Source organism: Ptiloglossa arizonensis, chromosome 1 (assembly GCF_051014685.1).
Source record: "Ptiloglossa arizonensis isolate GNS036 chromosome 1, iyPtiAriz1_principal, whole genome shotgun sequence".
NCBI lineage: Eukaryota > Metazoa > Arthropoda > Insecta > Hymenoptera > Colletidae > Ptiloglossa > Ptiloglossa arizonensis.
This window is the reverse complement of record NC_135048.1, coordinates 24,400,819-24,419,264: the sequence shown is the minus strand read 5'-3', so window position 1 is coordinate 24,419,264 and position 18,446 is coordinate 24,400,819. Positions and strand designations below refer to the sequence as shown.

Below are 18,446 nucleotides of genomic sequence, written 5' to 3'. Positions count from 1 at the left end.
GACGATCCCCTTCGTCAGCCCTGTGGTTTCGCGATAGGCCGAGAACTCGATACTTGAATCACGATGACCGTTCAGGGTAGTTCGATGACGATCGTCCGCGCTACAGGTGTCAAGATTCCTGGTGAACGAGGATTGCTACAAGGTTCGCCATCTTTTTCACCCGCCGAGGCGTGTTTCCTAGTTGCAAAGCGTATCGTCTTCTGCGCTATTCGTATCTTCTATTACATCTTGCGTTTGCTCTGTTGTAAATTAAAATATTGATATACACATTCGCCAATTGCTGGTGATTTAAAATTAAACAGGTGACTGCTATCAACGCTTCGAAACAGCCGTAGTTTGAATCTACCGTAACAACTGAGACTAAAGATAAGTGTCTCTTTACACGTACTCCGGTGTCTACTCTATACAGACCAGTAGATTTCAATTTTTATCGACAATATCTAAACCCGAACCCACACTCATGGATCACTACCGTATCAATTCCCGTTTGATAGAAGTCAAATCACTGGTATCATTTCCATAGTGCTCGTTTACACTCGTACAAAAGAGATCCTACTTAAGGATCTCTTAAGAACGTTAACAGTTCGACGCAAAATTCTACCGATAGGAAACTCAACCTTTGAACTGGACATACAGGTACACTAGGTTCAAAGGTATCGTTCCCGTAGATAAGTCCTAGAAAGTAAGTGCTAGGTTCGATATTTCAACGAATCCTTCAACACGTAGCTAAGCAAAACTCGGCACCGTCACCTCTTTAACCACTAACCGTTCAAAGTGCTCGCACTTCGCAATCTTCTGGTCACCAGCAACCAACGAGGTCGAACCTCATCTAACTACCCTCACGCTATCGATCAACCTCTCCTCCCTATTCTCTTGTCCAGAGAGAACAACGAACACGAGCCGCAAGTAGGCCCGTTCTCCGTGCAACCATAGGTCCATTTGGTTTCGATGAGTGGTCGATGAAGGTGATAAAACACACGCGCGGAATCCCAAGGGCTGACGACGTCGGTACGTGGCCACCTAACGGTGGATAACCGATCGACGTGTACCGTGATAAGAACGTCGAACTGCCCCGCTTCCGGTTCGCGCGACCGGGCGAATCCCGTGTCAAGGGAAGAAGGACAAGCAGAGCGATGATCGCGGACAGACGAGGGGTGTTAGGATCAAGAAGCGAGGCAATTGTCGACAGCACGTCCGTGGTAATTGATCCTAACGCGAATCGGAACTACCAGCAGGGTGGATCCGATCCACGATATGCCCGAGCACGTTCCCGATGGCTATTCCGCTATTACATTACGTCCCTAAATTTGCTGCCGCTTTAGCCGCTAGGTAGTCCGTTCCTTATCTGAAGTACTTCAGACCCGCCACCAGCAGGAACTTCTCGATGAAGAGCTCGGAATCGAGGACGGCGATGTGAGCAGCTCGGCCAATCAGGGCGTTCGCTGTTGCCGGTAACGCGTGATGCACGTCGTATCTGACCAGGCTCACACCGCTGGTGGACATCACCGGGTACAAGATGTTGTGCACCATCTCGCGATACGCTGCACCTGAAAGACCATTTGGACTTAGGAGACTCGTTTGAGCGGATTTTCGTGGAAAATGTGCAATTACGTCGAAAATTACGGCGGTTCCTCGATATAACGCCGCGCTTGTCCCTCTGTAAAGCGTTTCGAGTCATTTTCACCACGATTCGCGTATTTTTGATCGTTGCGGGTGTTATTGAGGGATCGGGGAGACACTCGGGATAAAAATTGTAGAAAGAACGATTGTGTTCGGATTGTTTTTGATTGTGTGTAGTGTTTTTTTGGAAATGATTGTGAGCGTGTGAGCGAGAATAGTTTGAAAGTAGGCAAGTTTGGACTTGTTCTTAACCGGAGAACCTCGACGATCTATTTATAATGCATTCAGGGAGATAGAACGAAAAGTACAAAGATTGCAAGTTTGCATTAGTGTCGTTAAAAAGATGCTCGGGCGGCATCGCTTTGAAGCTCGGTGACCGAGCGCCCGTAATACGAGCCGCCCTCACTCGGTGTATCTCGGTCATCTTTGAACGTGGTTGTGTATCGGCTTCGAGAAATGAAAAAGATCGATTCTAGGAACAAATCGCTACCGTCCCTCTTTAAAACGTTCCGCGCGGAACCAAAACTGTACGTTTTATCGAGGAGTTATTGGTCAATTGAAATCAATTTATTCAAAGACTTTTTCTGGTCAGAGAAATATATTGGGTTGTTCGGAAAGTCATTTCGTTGTTTTTTTTTTTAGTGAAAATGAAACACGATTTTTTTAGAGTGTATAAACATTTTAGTAAATTATATATTCTCCATTTTTAAAAATAAAATGACTTTCCGAACAACCCAATAGTTTACCATGTGTCCTGAGATAAACAAGAAAAAGTAACCAATGGTAAATTTATTTAACTGTAAACCAAGAACTTTGTTCAATAAAAATAGTACTTTTACTTTCTTTTTCGAAATGTCGTTTCAACGTTAACTTCATTTCCTTTTAATAAAATTCTAATTTCGAAAATCCCAAATCTTACTTCCTACTTTTGTTAAAAAAAACGACGAGAAATTCGTTCCTCGTTCGAATTTATAGGGCGAAAGTTATTTCACGGTAAGGTAAATTTTCTCGTGAAATTTTTATTACCTTGATCGGTTGAATCCCGCACAGCAGCTTTGCATAGCTCTATCCGCGCGGAGTGAAGCGGCACGTATCGATCCTGCGCGCTGCCGCACAGAAGAACGTGTTTGAACTTCTCAAGATTGCTCTTCTGACTGAGGCGGAACATAAACGACCGTCTGATGTCCGACGCGTCTTTCATGGCTAGCTGGAGCAACGAGCCGGATTTCTTCAGTTTCTGCATGAACCACATACCTGGACACGGTTTAAGACGACGTATTTAAAACGACGTTCTACTTTGGTAGACGACGTTGTCCCTTTACCTGCGTTAACTAATCCGCTGGTGTTATACAGTGTACCCAAATGTGGTCCGCTCAGGCTAAGAAAAGTGTGCAAACGCGGTAGAAGCGGTCGTAATTCCGGCCGCGTCAAAGCGCTCCGTATGATGATGGTCCCTAAAGAGTGTCCGATGAAGCTCACTTTCGTCGGGTTCAGGCCCGACGTCACGGTATGGTGGAGAATTTCGCATACTAGTCGATCGGTCATGCTGTCGAAGTCCAAGAAAGTGTCACCCTATTCGACAAATATGAACAACATCAAACGCTACAGCCGACACACCAAACATCTCAGAAAATATAAGACAGAAGAAAAAAGTGTTCGTCTATTATTTCCAGCATTGACATTCCCACGTTCCCAGCGATTTCGACAATATATTAGTTCGCTCGGAAAGTGATTTCGTTTTCCAAAATGGAGAATGTATAATTTAATGAAATGTTTATACACTCTAAAAAAATCGTGTTTCACTTTCACCGAAAAAAAAGAAACGAAATGACTTTCCGAACAACCCAATAATTTTCAGTCACAATTCGATAGTGATCGAATCCGTGATAATTCTTTAGTCTCGAGTGATCGAAGGAAGATGAATTTGCGAAGGGAAGTTACGATTGGACGAGATGGTACAATGCCCTGTTTCACGTGCGGACAGTTCTCTAATTGTTTCCATCAGTGTTCGCAAGGAAGATGAAATCGTAGTCGGATGTCACAGTGTAAACGTGTCCCGAACACCTCACCTGATTTCTCTCGGACATTAAAAAATCTAGATGGGCTCCGGGAAGACTGAGTTCTAAGTAGGTCTTGATCAAACGGAGATCAGCGGGGTTGCCATCGAGACCGTGCACGCAGATGATCAAGTGTGCTCCTTCCGGCGATAGGAGCCGGTACTCGTTGCTGATGTGGAAGTACGGCATGGTCGAGGCCAGGGTTGGATAGTCACTAAGAGGCACATTGGATCTTAGAGGTTTAACCGACGACGGGGTCAGAAGGTCACCGTATCCCAGGGAATGGGCACGTTTATGGAAACGCATCTGCGCTTCCTTTCGTTCTCTAGAGGGGGATAAGGTAGATAAAGAGAAACATAACTCCAAAACATAAAGACAGACGAAACGATAACCAAACTGCGAAAGCATAGCGGATACTCGCCGATGGACGGGAACAAAGGGCAAACAGAGAGAGAATAAAAAAAAAATAGATAAAACAAAACTACCGTCCGACTCGTTCAACGTCGTACGAATTGGACGACTGGCCGACGGAACGACAGGTGTCGGTGAACGAAAGATCTAACCGAATTCAGGAGGTGGGCGCCGTATGCAAATTCCAGGTCGCACCTGTAAATCTTCCCCGAGAAGCTCATCTGCCGTTTGAACTCCTCCTTGCACTTCTTGAAGTTGATCGAATCGTCCTGGGTCGATTGCAACAATTCCTTGCCCTCCTGGTAACAGTCCAGACAGATGTCCCTGACACCGTACGGGGTTTCCCTGTCCCTCTCTCTGTCCCTGTTCTTCTGAGGGCTGCAGGGCGCGGTTTTCGTTTGCTTCGGACTTCTCACCGGCTTCACTGTCTCGTACACGTGATAGAGGGGGTTGTCGATGATCGCCGGTGGGTCCCGAAACTCCTCCGGAGGTGGTGGCTCGTCACGAAACATTTTTGGTGGCGGTAACCGCACCTCCTCGTACGAGTGTTCTTCGACGGTCTCCTTTGCGGTCGGTCTCTCCTTGCTGGGCACTATTTTCGACAGTTTCTGTCGCAGTTGCTCGCTGGACAGTTTCGCGTTGCGTCGCTGCTCCGAGCTCGACGTGTCCCCGCTGCTGACCCAGCCGGAACACTCGGACGTGAGGTTACTCGAGCTGGAGCTCGTGGTCGGGCTGCTGGGTCTGCTGGACGGCGGGCTGTGCGGATTCGGAATGACGGGAAGATTGTTGCTAAGGCTGTCCTTGCTGTCGCGTATCGGCATGCAAGGCAAAGACACCGCGCTACGTGGCACCACAACCTTGTTCTGCGCCACTGGCACGCTGGCGCATCTCAGTCTTTTCGTGTTGGGCGGCGGTGCACCGGTGCTGAATGTCTCGGACGGCGTTGTGCCGTTGGTTTCCGGCGCTTCTGTGGGGGACTTGACGGGCTCGATCTGCAAGCAAAAGTATCCATCAAACGATGACCTCTCTGCGTTTGGGTTAGGTGACAATGATAAAGACGTGGATGCGTTTCAAATTGGGACAGGAACGATGTCCAGTTCTGGGATACGTTAGGTTCTATTAGGTTGTTCGGAAAGTCGTTTCGTTTTCCAAAATGGAGAATGTATAATTTAATAAAATGTTTATACACTCTAAAAAAATCGTGTTTCGTTTTTCCCAAAAAAATGAAATGACTTTCCGAACAATTCAATACTATGTGTGGATCATGGCTGAAGATCAGGGTTGCTCGGATTCTCAGCTCCTGTTAGTTGTCTCGAAGGAAACCACTTAACTGACATTATGGGGGTTTACTGTCCCTATTAGCAAGAACGTTATTCGTACGTCCCATAGGAACTGCCCCAACCCACGTACTTACACAGCCACAATGAAAGTGTTAACTACCCCAGGCCTAGAGTAGGGGTTGCTCTCCACCAAATGTATTATTTTGTAGAGATATCAGAACTATCCCCACCTACATGCATATCAAAGGACAACGAATGCATCGACTGTTTAATTAAGCACCAGAACTATCCTCGACCATATGCTACTATCTGATAGTAGCAAACGTGTCGATTAGCTACCTAGGCCTAGAGTAGGGTTAGCTTTGCACCAAATGTACTATTTTGTAGAGGTATCACAACTATCCCCACCCACATGTGCACCAGAGGACAACGAAAGCATCGAGTGACTAACTAAGCACCAGAACTATCCTCGACCATATACAGGTCCGATAGTAGCAAACGCGTCGACTAGCTACCTAGACCTATATCTCCCGCTCCATTAGGCGCAACGCTCCCAACAGAGGTATCGTAGTGCAACAATTGCAACGGTACCTTAAGAATTATTTTATTGTTATTCTCCACCTCCAGGACGCCCGTAGTAGGTGCCGGAGGCGGATACCGGTACTTGGGCAGAGGCGCGACCGCTGGGTCCTGATAGGCAGGTGGCGGTGGAGCGGTCTTCCTGTTCCTGTGACTGCACTTCCTGCCCTCGTCGACGGGATGGTCAACGTCGAGTACAGGCGCGGAATGCGGTCTCCTTCCGTGCCTCTCCTTCCTCCTCTCCGTCCGTTGTTCCTTCTTCGGTTCCGACATCGCGGTCATCACCTTGTAGAACATCTCGTTGGTCAGTTCCGTTTTCTCGTCGATGTGCGGTCGCCTGTGCTTCTCCTCTCCGTAACAGGTCGGCACCCCGTTCCGTGGCGACTTGACACCAGGCCTCTCCTCTCGCCTCCTGGGCCTCTCTCTCCGGAATTCGGAGTACTCGTTGCGATTACCGTCGTCGACCAGTCTCTCGGTGCTCTTGGGTCTCCTTGGTCGGTCCTGTTCGCCGTGTGTCCGCCCGCTGGTGCCGTTCGTGCGGTAAAAGAACGAGTCGGTGGTGGTCGCGGAGTAATTCGATCGTTTGTACAATGGATCCGGCAACAGCGAGTGACCGCTCGGTAGCCCGCCGCCGTTCATCGAGTCCTGGAGCTCGCGGTTCCGTTGACTCTGCCCGGAGCCAGTCTTCCCGATCGTGTGATATCTGCGGGACTCGATCCCGTTCGTTTGGCTGTACTTGCCGCCCGTTTGGTGACTCTGTTTCCTCGAGTTGCCGCGGTAGGTGACCCGGTCCAGGGTCGCCGTGTGAAGTGGTTGCTCCTGCTGGAATCCAACGCCGTTGATGTTCGTTTTACCCGTGGCGATGAAGCTGTTCGGTCCGTTGGCGGTGGTGGCCATCGGTTGATGCGTCACCAAACGATGGCTGCGCGGTTCCAAGCGGATCCTTCGTGTGTCCAGCGAGTGATAATCTGGAAAGGGGGATTCTTCGATCAGTGAACGCGGTGTAGTAGGTTTCACCCGAGCGAGGTGAAACGACAACGCTGGATACAAAGAACACTCGCTCGTACCTTCGGTGACGTTCACGGTCTTGCCCTCGGTCCAGCAATCGGTCATCTGACCGTGATCCATACCACCTACGCACGTGGGGACTGTGAGGGTTTGTTCGCAAGGCTTGCTAGACGGCCGGTAGCCCGGTAGCTGTCCACCGGGTGGCAATTCGGGAAACATAGCCGCCAAAAGTGACGTGATGGAGCTGTTCTGCGGATCGGGTTGCTGTTGACGGTTCAGTACCAGTATCTGGGTGGACTTGGCGCGGGGCAAGGGTACCACAGGTGTCGAACCGAGCGACGGATTCGGTGCTGAACACGCTTGTTGCCCCGAGGGCGGGAAAAGAGTGTTGCTGGAGGATGCAGCGGACCTCTGCCTTCCCCTCGAGGGAACTGTCGCTGGCGGGGTGACGTTTCGCGCACCTATCCCCCTCTGTCGTGGGAATAACTGCGTGGACACGGATCGAGGCAGGGTCTTCGGTGAGGTCCTCGGTTGCACCGGTATGATCTCCGGGCCCAACTGGTCCAAAGATTTGCTATGCCTGGCTGGCAATGTGGATGGAGTTAACGTCAAACGACCCTGAACCGACGCGATATCCTGAGCCGCTCCCTCGCTCCTGGGCGACCATATCCCCATCGAACGTGACTCCAGGATCGCCGTGATCCCGCAACTGCAGTCGTCTATACCTGGAACTGAGAACCACCGTGATTCTCCTTTTTCGAGAATCTTGTAGATCTCTCAAGTCCCGTAGATCTTTCGTCGCGCTTACCACTGTTTCTGTGTCGTTGCTTCATGTCCACGTACTGATCCTCGAAAATCAACGGAAGCGAGTGAAGATCACCGTCCAGCTCCGGACAGTGCACAGGCAGCGGGGGCAACGATGTCAGGTACCGGGATCTTCGAGCGGCCTCGCTCACCGCCTGATAAGATTGATAGTTCGCATCGTAGCAACCCCAGGCCGATGTTCTCGGATTCTCCAGCACGAAGAAACCTTCCGCGAAACGTTTCACCTGGAAAGTGTCAATCACTCGTTGAATATTGGTTTTTTCTTCTAATGTACACGGAAAGGGCTAACCTACCAGAGTTCAACTTGGGACACTCACGTGCAAGACTGACGTACCGTAGTTGCACCAAATGTAGACACTGCTACTACGAGCTGAAACGAAACAGGGAAAGAGGAATCGTCCATTCGCTTCACTTGGAACGCGATAGCTGAGCCTTTGGCTTGACGTACTGTCACTATTGGCTAAGTTGGGCAAACGTAGAGGTCTTTTGTTATTCGAGGAACACGAACGAAACGAGACACTACAAAGTGAGATACAACAATAGAGTTCACGAAGGCATCTCGTCACGCGATGGACCTCCACACCTGGCCAACTTGGCCAATAGCGGCAACGTTTACAGTGACGACACGAGTGAACGAGTCCTCTTTCTTCCTCGCTGTTTCAACTTGCAATAGTGATACATTTTGTACAACCACGGTACGATCGTTGATCATTTTTGCAAAGATAAAATATCACAACGGATCCCTACCCTCAGTTGATGATGGATCCTAGCGAGGTGCTGATGAACAGCCTCGCGCCCGGAGAATGCCTCGAGAAAGTGCTGCCAAAGAATAATGTTTTGTGCGCAGAGTTGAGCGATATCAGTTTCCTCGGTGTCCATCATCTGCAATCACACCAGAGACGTTCCGTCACGTTCTGTACGCGCGATGTATAGCACGGGAACGTAAAAAGATGTTAACGATCCTCTCGCGTACGGACCTTGATGATTTCTTTGTGCGTGTTCTGAAAGAACTCGAGCACTCTCTGCTGACAAGAAGGCAGAAGCCGCGCCAGATCAGCTAAATCGTTGAGCAAAGATTCCCTCGCGGCCAAAAGTAACCTGATCACTTCCTGTTGAACCAGCTTCGCGTGCTGTATCTTCGTGGCAGATCCGACGCATCTCGTCGTGGTCTCCTGCAACGATTCACGTCGATCGCAAAAACCGCCCCGTATCGTTTTCCCGACACACAACCCCCCACGCCGACTCTTTCGAGTCAATTAAAAGCTTTAATGGCTTGCGCACGAACTCACGATATTTCCCAGCGCAGCATTGTTATCGCCATTCGTTGCGGACTGTTTAAATTGCAGCCACGGCTTCCCTCCGCGCGGCGCGCTGCGGGCATATTACTCGTTCAATTATCAACTGGCGACTTTAATTGAAACATAATCGAAACCGCGCCGATTTCGCCGCGGTGCACAATTTTTCCGCCAAATTGCCGGGAACAATTGAATGCAAACGTTCGATAGAGATTCAGTTCGGTGGGGTTCATTTTTGTTTTGTTGTGTATTTAAAAAAGAGAAAAGAAGAAAAAAAAAAGCGGTCGATGCACGTAGCGGACAAACGAAATTCGCGTAGAGTAGATCGAATGTAGAATAAATTGTGAAGTGAAGTCTCTTTGATTTTTTCAACGATTTCTTTGCGCATTTATTTCTCCTGCGAAAATTGAGCAAAATATGGAGCAGTGATGATCGTTTTATATAATAAAATAGTTTCTCGTAGTGTTCGGACGGTTTATTTTCTCGAACTCACCAGCTCTGCACGTAATGGAGTATGCTCTTCCTGAACGCAACACGGAAACCATGTCGGGTCATGAAAAAAAAAAGAATAATTTCCATAAGTGACAGTAGAGTGTTCCGTCGGGGGTCTAACCCTTTCAGTGCTGAGGTTCAATGCTCGACTAGGATTCGAATTGCTTGGCGTGTTCTTTTGTATTCAAGTATTCGAGCGTGTTCGAGTACTTGGCCATTCGAATACTGTTCGAATACTACTCGAGTGTTGACTATTCGAATACTACTCCAGTTGTTGACTATTCGAATGCTACTCGAGTTGTTGATTATTCGAATACTACTCGAGTCGTTGACTATTCGAATGCTACTCGAGTTGTTGATCATTCGAATACTACTCGAGTCGTTGAATACGAGTCGTTGACTATTTGAATATTACTCGAGTCGTTGAATACCAGTCGTTGACTATTCGAATACTACTCGAGTCATTAACTATTCGAATACTACTCGAATCGTTGTCTATTCAAATACTACTCGAGTTGTTGATCATTCAAATACTACTCGAGTCGTTGAATACGAGTCGTTGACTATTCGAATACTACTCGAGTCGTTGAATACGAGTCGTTGTCTATTCGAATACCACTCGAATCGTTGACTATTCGAATACTTGGTTATTCGAGTACTATTCGAGTACCACTCGAGTAGCGAACAATTCGAATACTAACGGGATACTCGAGTAATATTTTTATACCGACTGCTCAAATACCCCGGTATTAAATTCCCCAAGTTCATCGTTCTTTCTTAAACCTTATTTTCGTTTAATAATTCTACTCGAATACAAATACTCAAATACCCAAATATTCGAAGTTCGTTCGCAGCATTCAAATAACTAGAGAATACTCAAGTGTTAAATTATACGAGCAGTCTTCCGAAGATTACGCTCGGCACGCGCCGCAACGCTGAATCAAAGAGTGCCGCGTCTATCGAGTACACGCGCACAGACCGTACCGATCCAACGAGCTCGTGAAAGGGTCTGCAGCACCAAAAGGGTTGGAAAAATAATACAAATTGATACCAACTTGATGTAAGGCTGATGAAGAGCCACCAGGCAAGCGTGTATAGTGATGGATACCGCGGCGAGATGAAAATAGTCGAAGAGCACAGGCAGATGATAGTGAAGCCCCTTCGTGGGCGCGAAGTTCAGCTGCAACGCCCTACAAAGTACAAGGTAAACGAAGCTCGTGAAACCTTCCACGTGAAACGCGAAGACGCGCGCGGCCAAGGTTATCGATTCTCCCCATTTATTAAGCCCGTGAGAAAGTTCTTGCGTCTTCCAAGAATATTTGCTCGAGAACGATGAAGCACGCGATCGACAAAAAACACTTGGCTCTATTCGTCGCGATTATTATCGAATATCGAACACTTGGACTTGGAGAAACGTTTCTCGGTGTCTTCGTGCAATTTCACACGGTCGAATTGCGTTGAAAAAAAAAATGGGCTTCGAAAATAGAAAATGTTTCTCGAATGTTAAAAAAGTGAGGTGTTTTGGACCACGAGAGATACGTGTACACAAGGTGAACTAACGAAACGGGGACACTTAATTATCCACGTTGTTTACGAACATATTGAAAATTTGTTCACGGGAAAGTGACACCGTTCAAAGGGGCATACATCGACGAGGAAAAAGTTTCCTCCGAGGACGTACTTTTTTTTTTTTTTACATTTTAAGGTCATCGAAGTTTTTCAAACAGATCTCTCTATATATATATACACGCACACTCTCTTTGCTTGACGCGAGTCGATCACATTACGCCGTTATGCGTGTAAAAGTATTAGGGGGAAAATCGTTCGGAAAAATGCGCACGAAATATTTGATTCGTGTAGCGGGTCTTTTACGGATCCGAACGGAGCGTAAGGGTTGTCGGATCAAAGTCAGGGTACGAGCTTACTATTTTTCTTCTCGTTCAATTCATCGTTTCCCATACCGGTTCACGTAGCCCGTTCGGTGGGCTTTTGTTGGAATTTTTTTAAAAGGAAGCATTTCATGGGGAATCGGTAAATGGGATAGCGCGGTCGCACAAAGGGGGTCTGGAAATCCTGATCTTGTGTTACGAGACGATATCAAGCCCACGTGATCACCACAGCCACCGTGCGAATCCTCCGCGCGAGGATTCCCAATGCGGTGCAGAGTTCGTTGCACTCGAGGTCCAAAACCCCACACGATTCGTTTCTCTTCCGATCGAACGATTTAGGTACACCCTATACGTCCACGTGAGCCCGTTGTATTATCCCACGGACCTCGTGTGACGCGAGTCACGCTCCAGGTACCCTCGGAGCCTGAAACCACAATATCGTTCCCGAGCGAGTCCCGCGCGACGAAGACGCTCACCTGGACGACACGCAGGCCATGTTCTCAGGTTGGGTCGGATCGCTGAACCATAACTCGACGCCGAGATTGAAGTGGGTGCGGGAGAGCACCTCCTCGATCTTGTGACTGTGCACGAGCACGTGCGCCCGGAATCGGACCGAGGTGCCGAGTGTCACCTCCTCATTTCTGTAGAGGATCTGAAAGCGCTTACTCGTCCCGGGCGCCTCCAACGAGTCTGGAACAATGGACTCGGTTCGCGTCTTCTGGTATTTCGGTGCTTCATAAACGCTGAGAGACTAGAGAGAGAGGGAGAGAAAGAGAGGGAGGAGAGGAGAGGGAGAGAGAGAGAGAGAGAGAGAGAGAGAGAGAGAGAGAGAGAGAGAGAGGACAGGTGGAAGTGGTACGCGGGTTGCGTCTGATTTGAGTGGAAGCCTGATGCGCGTCTGGTTGGATAACTTCTCGGCTGGATACGTCAAACGTGAGCATACGTCTCGAGCGTACACGCGAGTCTGTCACTGCTCGAGATCTCGAAACATACGAGATGAGAGATGAGAGATGAGAGAGTCTTGAGGTAGTAGTCACGTGGTAAACTGGGATATGTGTTTGTCAAGAGTGTCTCGTGTGTAGACTGGGATGTCGGTTGTTCGGAGATTCTCGGATGTGAATGAGGATTATGGGTGGTTTCGAGGATCGTGGATGTAGACGAGACATCGACTGGTGTGAGAATCTCGGATGTAAACTGGAACGTTGTTTATTCTGGGAATCGTGGATGTAGAGTTTTATATCGTTTATTTTGAGAATCTCGGATGTAGACTGGAATCTTGATTTTCTGGAGAATTTTTTCTACCGAAAATATAGGAGGTACGAAGATCAGAGAGGTTCCAGTTCAAATCCGAGATCCCCAGACGAAGTGAAACGTTCGGAAAGAAACGAGGTCTCGGTTCGCATACGCTCGATACTCGGGTAGATACTTGGAAGAATCGAGATCTCGGCTCGCGTTTAAAATTCTCGGAAGAACCGAGCATTTCTAAAGAAATGAAATCTCGGTTTACGTGCCAGATTCTCGGATGCGATCGTGAGACGTGGAACAAGAGAGACGACACGTTCCGAGTACTCGTGAAAACCGAGTATCTGGAAACAAACGAGATATCGGTACCCGTTCGAGATTCTCGGTAAATTAAGAGCCTCGAAAGAGGGAAGATTACGGTTCTCGGCTCACGTTTAAAATTCTCGGGAGAATCGAGTGTTTCTAAAGAAACCAGATCTCGGTTTCCGTGCGAGATTCTCGGTACCCGTTCGAGATTCTCGGTAAATCGAGAGCCTCGAAAGAGGGAAGATTACGGTCCTCGGCTCAAGTTTAAAATTCTCGGAAGAACCGAGCGTTTCTAAAAAAAACCAGATCTCGGTTTACGTGCGAGATTCTCGGTACTCGTTCGAGATTCTCGGTAAATCGAGAGCCTCGAGAGTGGAGGAAGATTACGGTCTACACGGTCCAATCTCGTTTCACATTTTCCAAGATTCCGATCAACGTTCGCGCGCGGTCTTTGGTCTCCCTGCTGGCGCCTCTCGAGTCGCTGCCTGGTCTGTACAATGCTCGAACTTTCCAACGCTATCGTCGACCGGGTGCAGCTCGGTTCGAACTAGTTCGCTGTTGTCTAACCGAGAGCCGGTAAGTGAATCCAGCGGAGTTTCCTCCGGCGAGACGAGTGCAACGTACTGAAAAGTTTCCCCCCACTCCGTTCCAACGCGACCGGAAAGTTCTCTGAATCGCTGGACACGCGTCGCAGTCCGTCGAAGCGGGTGTAATTCGTGGAAACTTACTCCACCCACCGCCCACCGACCCCACCGCCTCCTTTTTGTTTGTTTTCCCATCGCGAACTGGGCGAACGAAGAAGACCGTTGCTTTACGTTGAATCTGCGAGGTCTGCGGAGAAGTTACCTCTTTGCCGACTAACTTCAATTCTATGAATATTCTCAATTAAGGTGAGCTTTTCGAGATACAGATTGTTCGACCGTCTTGATTGTTACATCGTCAGCTTTTGGAACGGTTCAAGTACAAATCGCTGGAAACTATCGGCGAAAGCTACCGTGCAACTCTCCTCGCGGAACAAGTGACTCTTGTGTATTTAGGTTCTCCCCGAGGTATCCTCTCTACATTTGCGAGCAAAATATTTCGTTTCCTGGTTCACGATGCTACTACCTCGTATAAAAAGAAACTCAATCGAGTCTCGCGTTCTCGACAAAATAACGTCAACCGGTTCTCGGTTACGCTATCTACCGTGCACGTAACCGAAGGATACCAAAGTGACGCGGTAGAGAGGACAATTTCATCCCGATCTTTACAAACTGAGAGACCCAATATCGTGAACACTGTTTAAGTCGAGGATCTATAATACGTTCATCGTGACATTTTCCTTTCTCCAGGTTCCATTGACCAATGGGGTTCGTATGGATACTGAAACACCCTCTAGGTCCTTAGGTATTAGAGTCTCGGATTGCCAGGAGCTACGATATTCGTGAGAGTCGCGGACGGATGACGATGGGGGCGAAAGCTTGGAAGAGTGTACTCACGATTCCGCAGCTGGTTAACCTCCACCTTGATGGGGAGTTTCGGCGACACTTTGAGGGCGGTTCGAATCTGGTAATACCTGCGAAATTGGAAATCGTCGATGAGCCCGGGCTAAGCCCTCGCAATTACGAAGCCTAGCGGGCCTCGCTCGACGAACGTGAAAGCCTGCCCTGGATCCGCTTACCCGCGCTGGAACAGGTCGACATTGTAGAACTTGCAAAGCTCGAGGGAGAACTCGAGTGTGGCCTGTAGATCGCTCATCTCGATCCCCGCGATGCTGGGAGCCCGCCCTCCCCCTCTCGGCCTCCGGAGCTCCTCTAATCGCACGAAGACCAGCTTCGTCCGTCGCGACGATTCACGCGGGTAGACTGTTCAGGGCCTGGCCGAGCTTCTCGGTTCGTTTCTGCCATCTTGGACGACCTCAGGGTCGCAACCACCCTGAAACATACGGCACAGTTTGATGCGAGTTAACGCAGCTGTAGGTTGCTCGATATGTTTTGTCGTTCGAATATCTGAATAGTGTCACGTATCAGTAATATTCGATTAATGGTATTCGAATACTTAAATGGTCGAACAATGATATTCGAATATTCGAATAATCGACTAATGATATTCGAATATTCGAATAATCGACTAATGATATTCGAATGTTCGAATAATCGACTAATGATATTCGAATATTCGAATAGTCGAATAGTCGAATAGTCGACTAACGATATTAGAATATTCGAATAGTCGACAAACGATATTAGAATATTGGAATAGTCGAATACTGATATTCGAATATTCGAATAGTCGAATAGTCGACTAACAATATTAGAATATTCGAATAGTCGAATAGTCGACTAACGATATTAGAATATTCGAATAGTCGAATAGTCGACTAACGATATTAGAATATTCGAATAGTCGAATACTGATATTAGAATATTCGAATAGTCGAATACTGATATTAGAATATTCAAATGGTCGAATAACGATATTAGAATGTTCAAATATTAGATTGCTCGATAACTTTTATCGTTCGAGTATTTGAATAGTGTCACGTGTCAGTAATATTCGAATAATGGTATTCGAATACTTAAATGGTTGAACAGTGATATTCGAATACTCGAATAGTCGACTAATGATATTAGAATATTCGAATAGTCGAATACTGATATTAGAATATTCGAATAGTCGAATACTGATATTAGAATACTCAAATGGTCGAGTAACGATATTAGAATATTCAAATACTTGGTCGCTAGTATACTCTATGCTACGAATATTCAAATACTTCGTCGTTTTACTTTTCTAAAGATGGTACTACTTGATAAACACGTGTGGAGTTTCATGTAGATTTGTCGATTCGTCTGTATATTTACAATTGTTCGAACTTGAAGTGTCATAGTATTTTTTTACAAAACGACAAAACTTATTGAATAACCTAGTACAATAAGAGGTCAATGACGATTTCGTCGGTAATATTCCAGACGCGAGTTTTAGGGTCCTAACAATGTAAAATATCAAAGTTTGAACGTACATACACGAAACACATAGTTTTATTGAACCTTTTCATTTCTGTAATAAAGTAAAAGAAATAACGATGATGCAATGTACTCGTCCATCGTGAGTCTAATGGCTACTACTAAAGTAATCCAGCGTCTTGCCCAGGTATTGTCGATGCACTCGTCAGGCAGGCTGACTCGACGAATTAACACGAAGCAATTGGTCGTTCGCAAGGGTTCTCTAGTTCGAGGAATTCGGAACAAACTCGATGCAGAGGAGAAGATTCGGAAAGTGGTATTCTCCATTCTCTTCCGTAGCGGAAATTTAAACCGTAGATGATGGAACGTAGGTTTACGTGTCGTGTTTCTTTTCCTTTCCCTCGTGAATAAATATTCAGTACTCCAGTGTACCGATCTTTATATCTTTTTTCGCCTGTTCGCGTTAAGTAGGCAATTTCGAGCACATTTTTCAAGCTGCTCGCTCTGAAAGTTTCTTGCTCGGAGTTTTACCCCCTTCCCCCCGTCTTTCAGGATGCAGGAACCGGATCCTGCAACCTGACGGGCATACCTGTAATTACGTTACGTTATGAACATTCTCGGGATGAAGGCACCGTGCGCACCGGAGATGCTGAATCGTGTCGAAAAGGTGCTTCAACTTCCGTCGAAGCACGAGTGGATAAAAGTGTATTGTACACCGGCTGCCGTACGGGGTGAGTTCTCTCTTCTCGTTCCACGACAAATAGGCCCCGGAGTCTCCTTCAGTTCCGAAGTTTTTTTTAACGATCGTTGCCGACCACTCGCGACACAGCCTTTCTTCTCGAGGAGAGATCATTGCCGGGTTTAAAAGCTGGAAACTTTGAGAACCGCTTCGTCGAGCGTGTTTCTTTACGGGGAAGGAACGTTCAAGAGGCGTGTCCGCGTGCGAGAATTGTGCTGGCGCTTGTTTCCGGGCTGAAAACGACGGAACTCGCTCCAAACTGGGGCTGGAACTGGTCGAAATTTTCCGTATTCGAATATTCGAAGATTCAACGATTCTAATATTTCGCCAATACAATTCGAATTCTCGACTGTTATAATATTATTCGAATAGTCGACTATTTGAATACTATTCAAACATTCGAATACCATTCAAATACTTGAATACTACTCAACCACTCGTTCACTCGAATATCCTCCAAATACTTGGTTATTCGAATACTTGAATACTACTCAACCACTCGATCACTCGAATACCGTTCAAATACTTGGTTACTCGAATACTTGAATACTACTCAACCACTCGATCACTCGAATACCGTTCAAATACTTGGTTACTCGAATACTTGAATACTACTCAACCACTCGATCACTCGAATACCGTTCAAATACTTGGTTATTCGAATATTTGAATACTACTCAGCCAGTCGATCACTCGAATATCATCCAAATACTTGGTTATTCGAATACTTGAATACTATTCAACCACTCGTTCACTCGAATATCATCCAAGTACTTGGTATTCGAATACTTGAATACTATTCGACTGCCTGGCTATTCGTATATTCGACTGTTCGAATACCATTGGAATACTTGACTACTCGAACACAGTTGGAATTCGGTCATTTAACTATTCGAATACTTGACTGTTTGAACATCATTCGAATGCTCGGTTAATCGAATAGTTTATCACTCAAAAGCTTGAGTATTCGCTCATACTCAAAAGTATTCATCGAGTATCTGAACACTCGCGATGATCGAGTAATGTGAGTTGAACTGTGTAAAATTCCCTATGATCGTCATTCTTCTTAAATTTAATTTGACTTGTGATATTTTATCAATGATATTCTAAACTACGTTTCTATTTCGATTAGGTCTTTGTGCAATGTTTTCAGCCATAATTGATGCTCTCAGCATGAAAGAAGTACGGTAGAACCTCGGTTATTGCAACCTCGATCATTACAAGAGTTCATTGCAGTGCATAGATAAATAGAAGGGACGGTCACTTTGAACGAGTGATTTCGAAGAGGGATGTGACTAGTAATGACCCATATGCAGCAGAGATATACCGTGCAATTGAGGATCTGTCTCGTTGCATAGGTTACCTCGATTATTGTATCAACCTCGATTATTGTAGAAATTTTCTGTCCCTTCTTCCAACAATAATCGAGGTTCTACAGTAACAGAAATATTGGGAAAATATTCGGTTAATTTTACCGTTGAAAGAATAATATCTTCGTTTAATTTTTACATTGTGTTCGATTGTTGCAACAGTAATATTTTAACAATGATATTTCAATAACAATGTTCGAATGCACGAATATTCAAAATTCGTTCGTATGCGTTCGAATGCCTATTAAATATTCGAGTATTAAATTATTGAAATACTCTCAGCTCTACTCTAGACCCGAATTCGTGAGAGATTGCGATTGAATCTTCCGGAAAGAGGATCGTCCCATTTCGAGCCGACTCTAATTCAGGTTACGGCAAGATGATTCGT

At 46.6% G+C, this 18,446-nt stretch overlaps 1 protein-coding gene across 7 annotated transcripts in view; it reads right to left on the bottom strand.

Moving 5' to 3' along the window:
- Positions 1–1,340: 1,340 nt before the first annotated feature.
- The window catches only part of LOC143147646 (protein FAM135A), a 59,905-nt gene continuing 42,799 nt past the window's right edge, over positions 1,341–18,446 (bottom strand). For 5 of the 7 annotated variants that reach the window (XM_076313079.1, XM_076313093.1, XM_076313104.1 and 2 more), the window contains exons 2-17: positions 14,665–14,918; positions 14,483–14,559; positions 11,933–12,146; positions 10,623–10,757; positions 9,569–9,598; positions 9,070–9,151; positions 8,758–8,952; positions 8,528–8,662; positions 7,764–8,004; positions 7,015–7,686; positions 5,960–6,930; positions 4,284–5,080; positions 3,690–4,002; positions 2,943–3,192; positions 2,647–2,874; positions 1,341–1,547 (exon numbers count right to left, since the gene is read on the bottom strand). In XM_076313079.1, coding sequence (XP_076169194.1) covers positions 1,342–1,547; positions 2,647–2,874; positions 2,943–3,192; positions 3,690–4,002; positions 4,284–5,080; positions 5,960–6,930; positions 7,015–7,686; positions 7,764–8,004; positions 8,528–8,662; positions 8,758–8,952; positions 9,070–9,151; positions 9,569–9,598; positions 10,623–10,757; positions 11,933–12,146; positions 14,483–14,559; positions 14,665–14,741 — 4,623 coding nt within the window. In that variant the 5' untranslated portion in view covers positions 14,742–14,918 and the 3' untranslated portion in view covers position 1,341. The remainder of the gene's footprint in view (positions 1,548–2,646; positions 2,875–2,942; positions 3,193–3,689; positions 4,003–4,283; positions 5,081–5,959; positions 6,931–7,014; positions 7,687–7,763; positions 8,005–8,527; positions 8,663–8,757; positions 8,953–9,069; positions 9,152–9,568; positions 9,599–10,622; positions 10,758–11,932; positions 12,147–14,482; positions 14,560–14,664; positions 14,919–18,446) is intronic. The other 2 variants (XM_076313131.1, XM_076313120.1) reach the window with 2 other exon arrangements.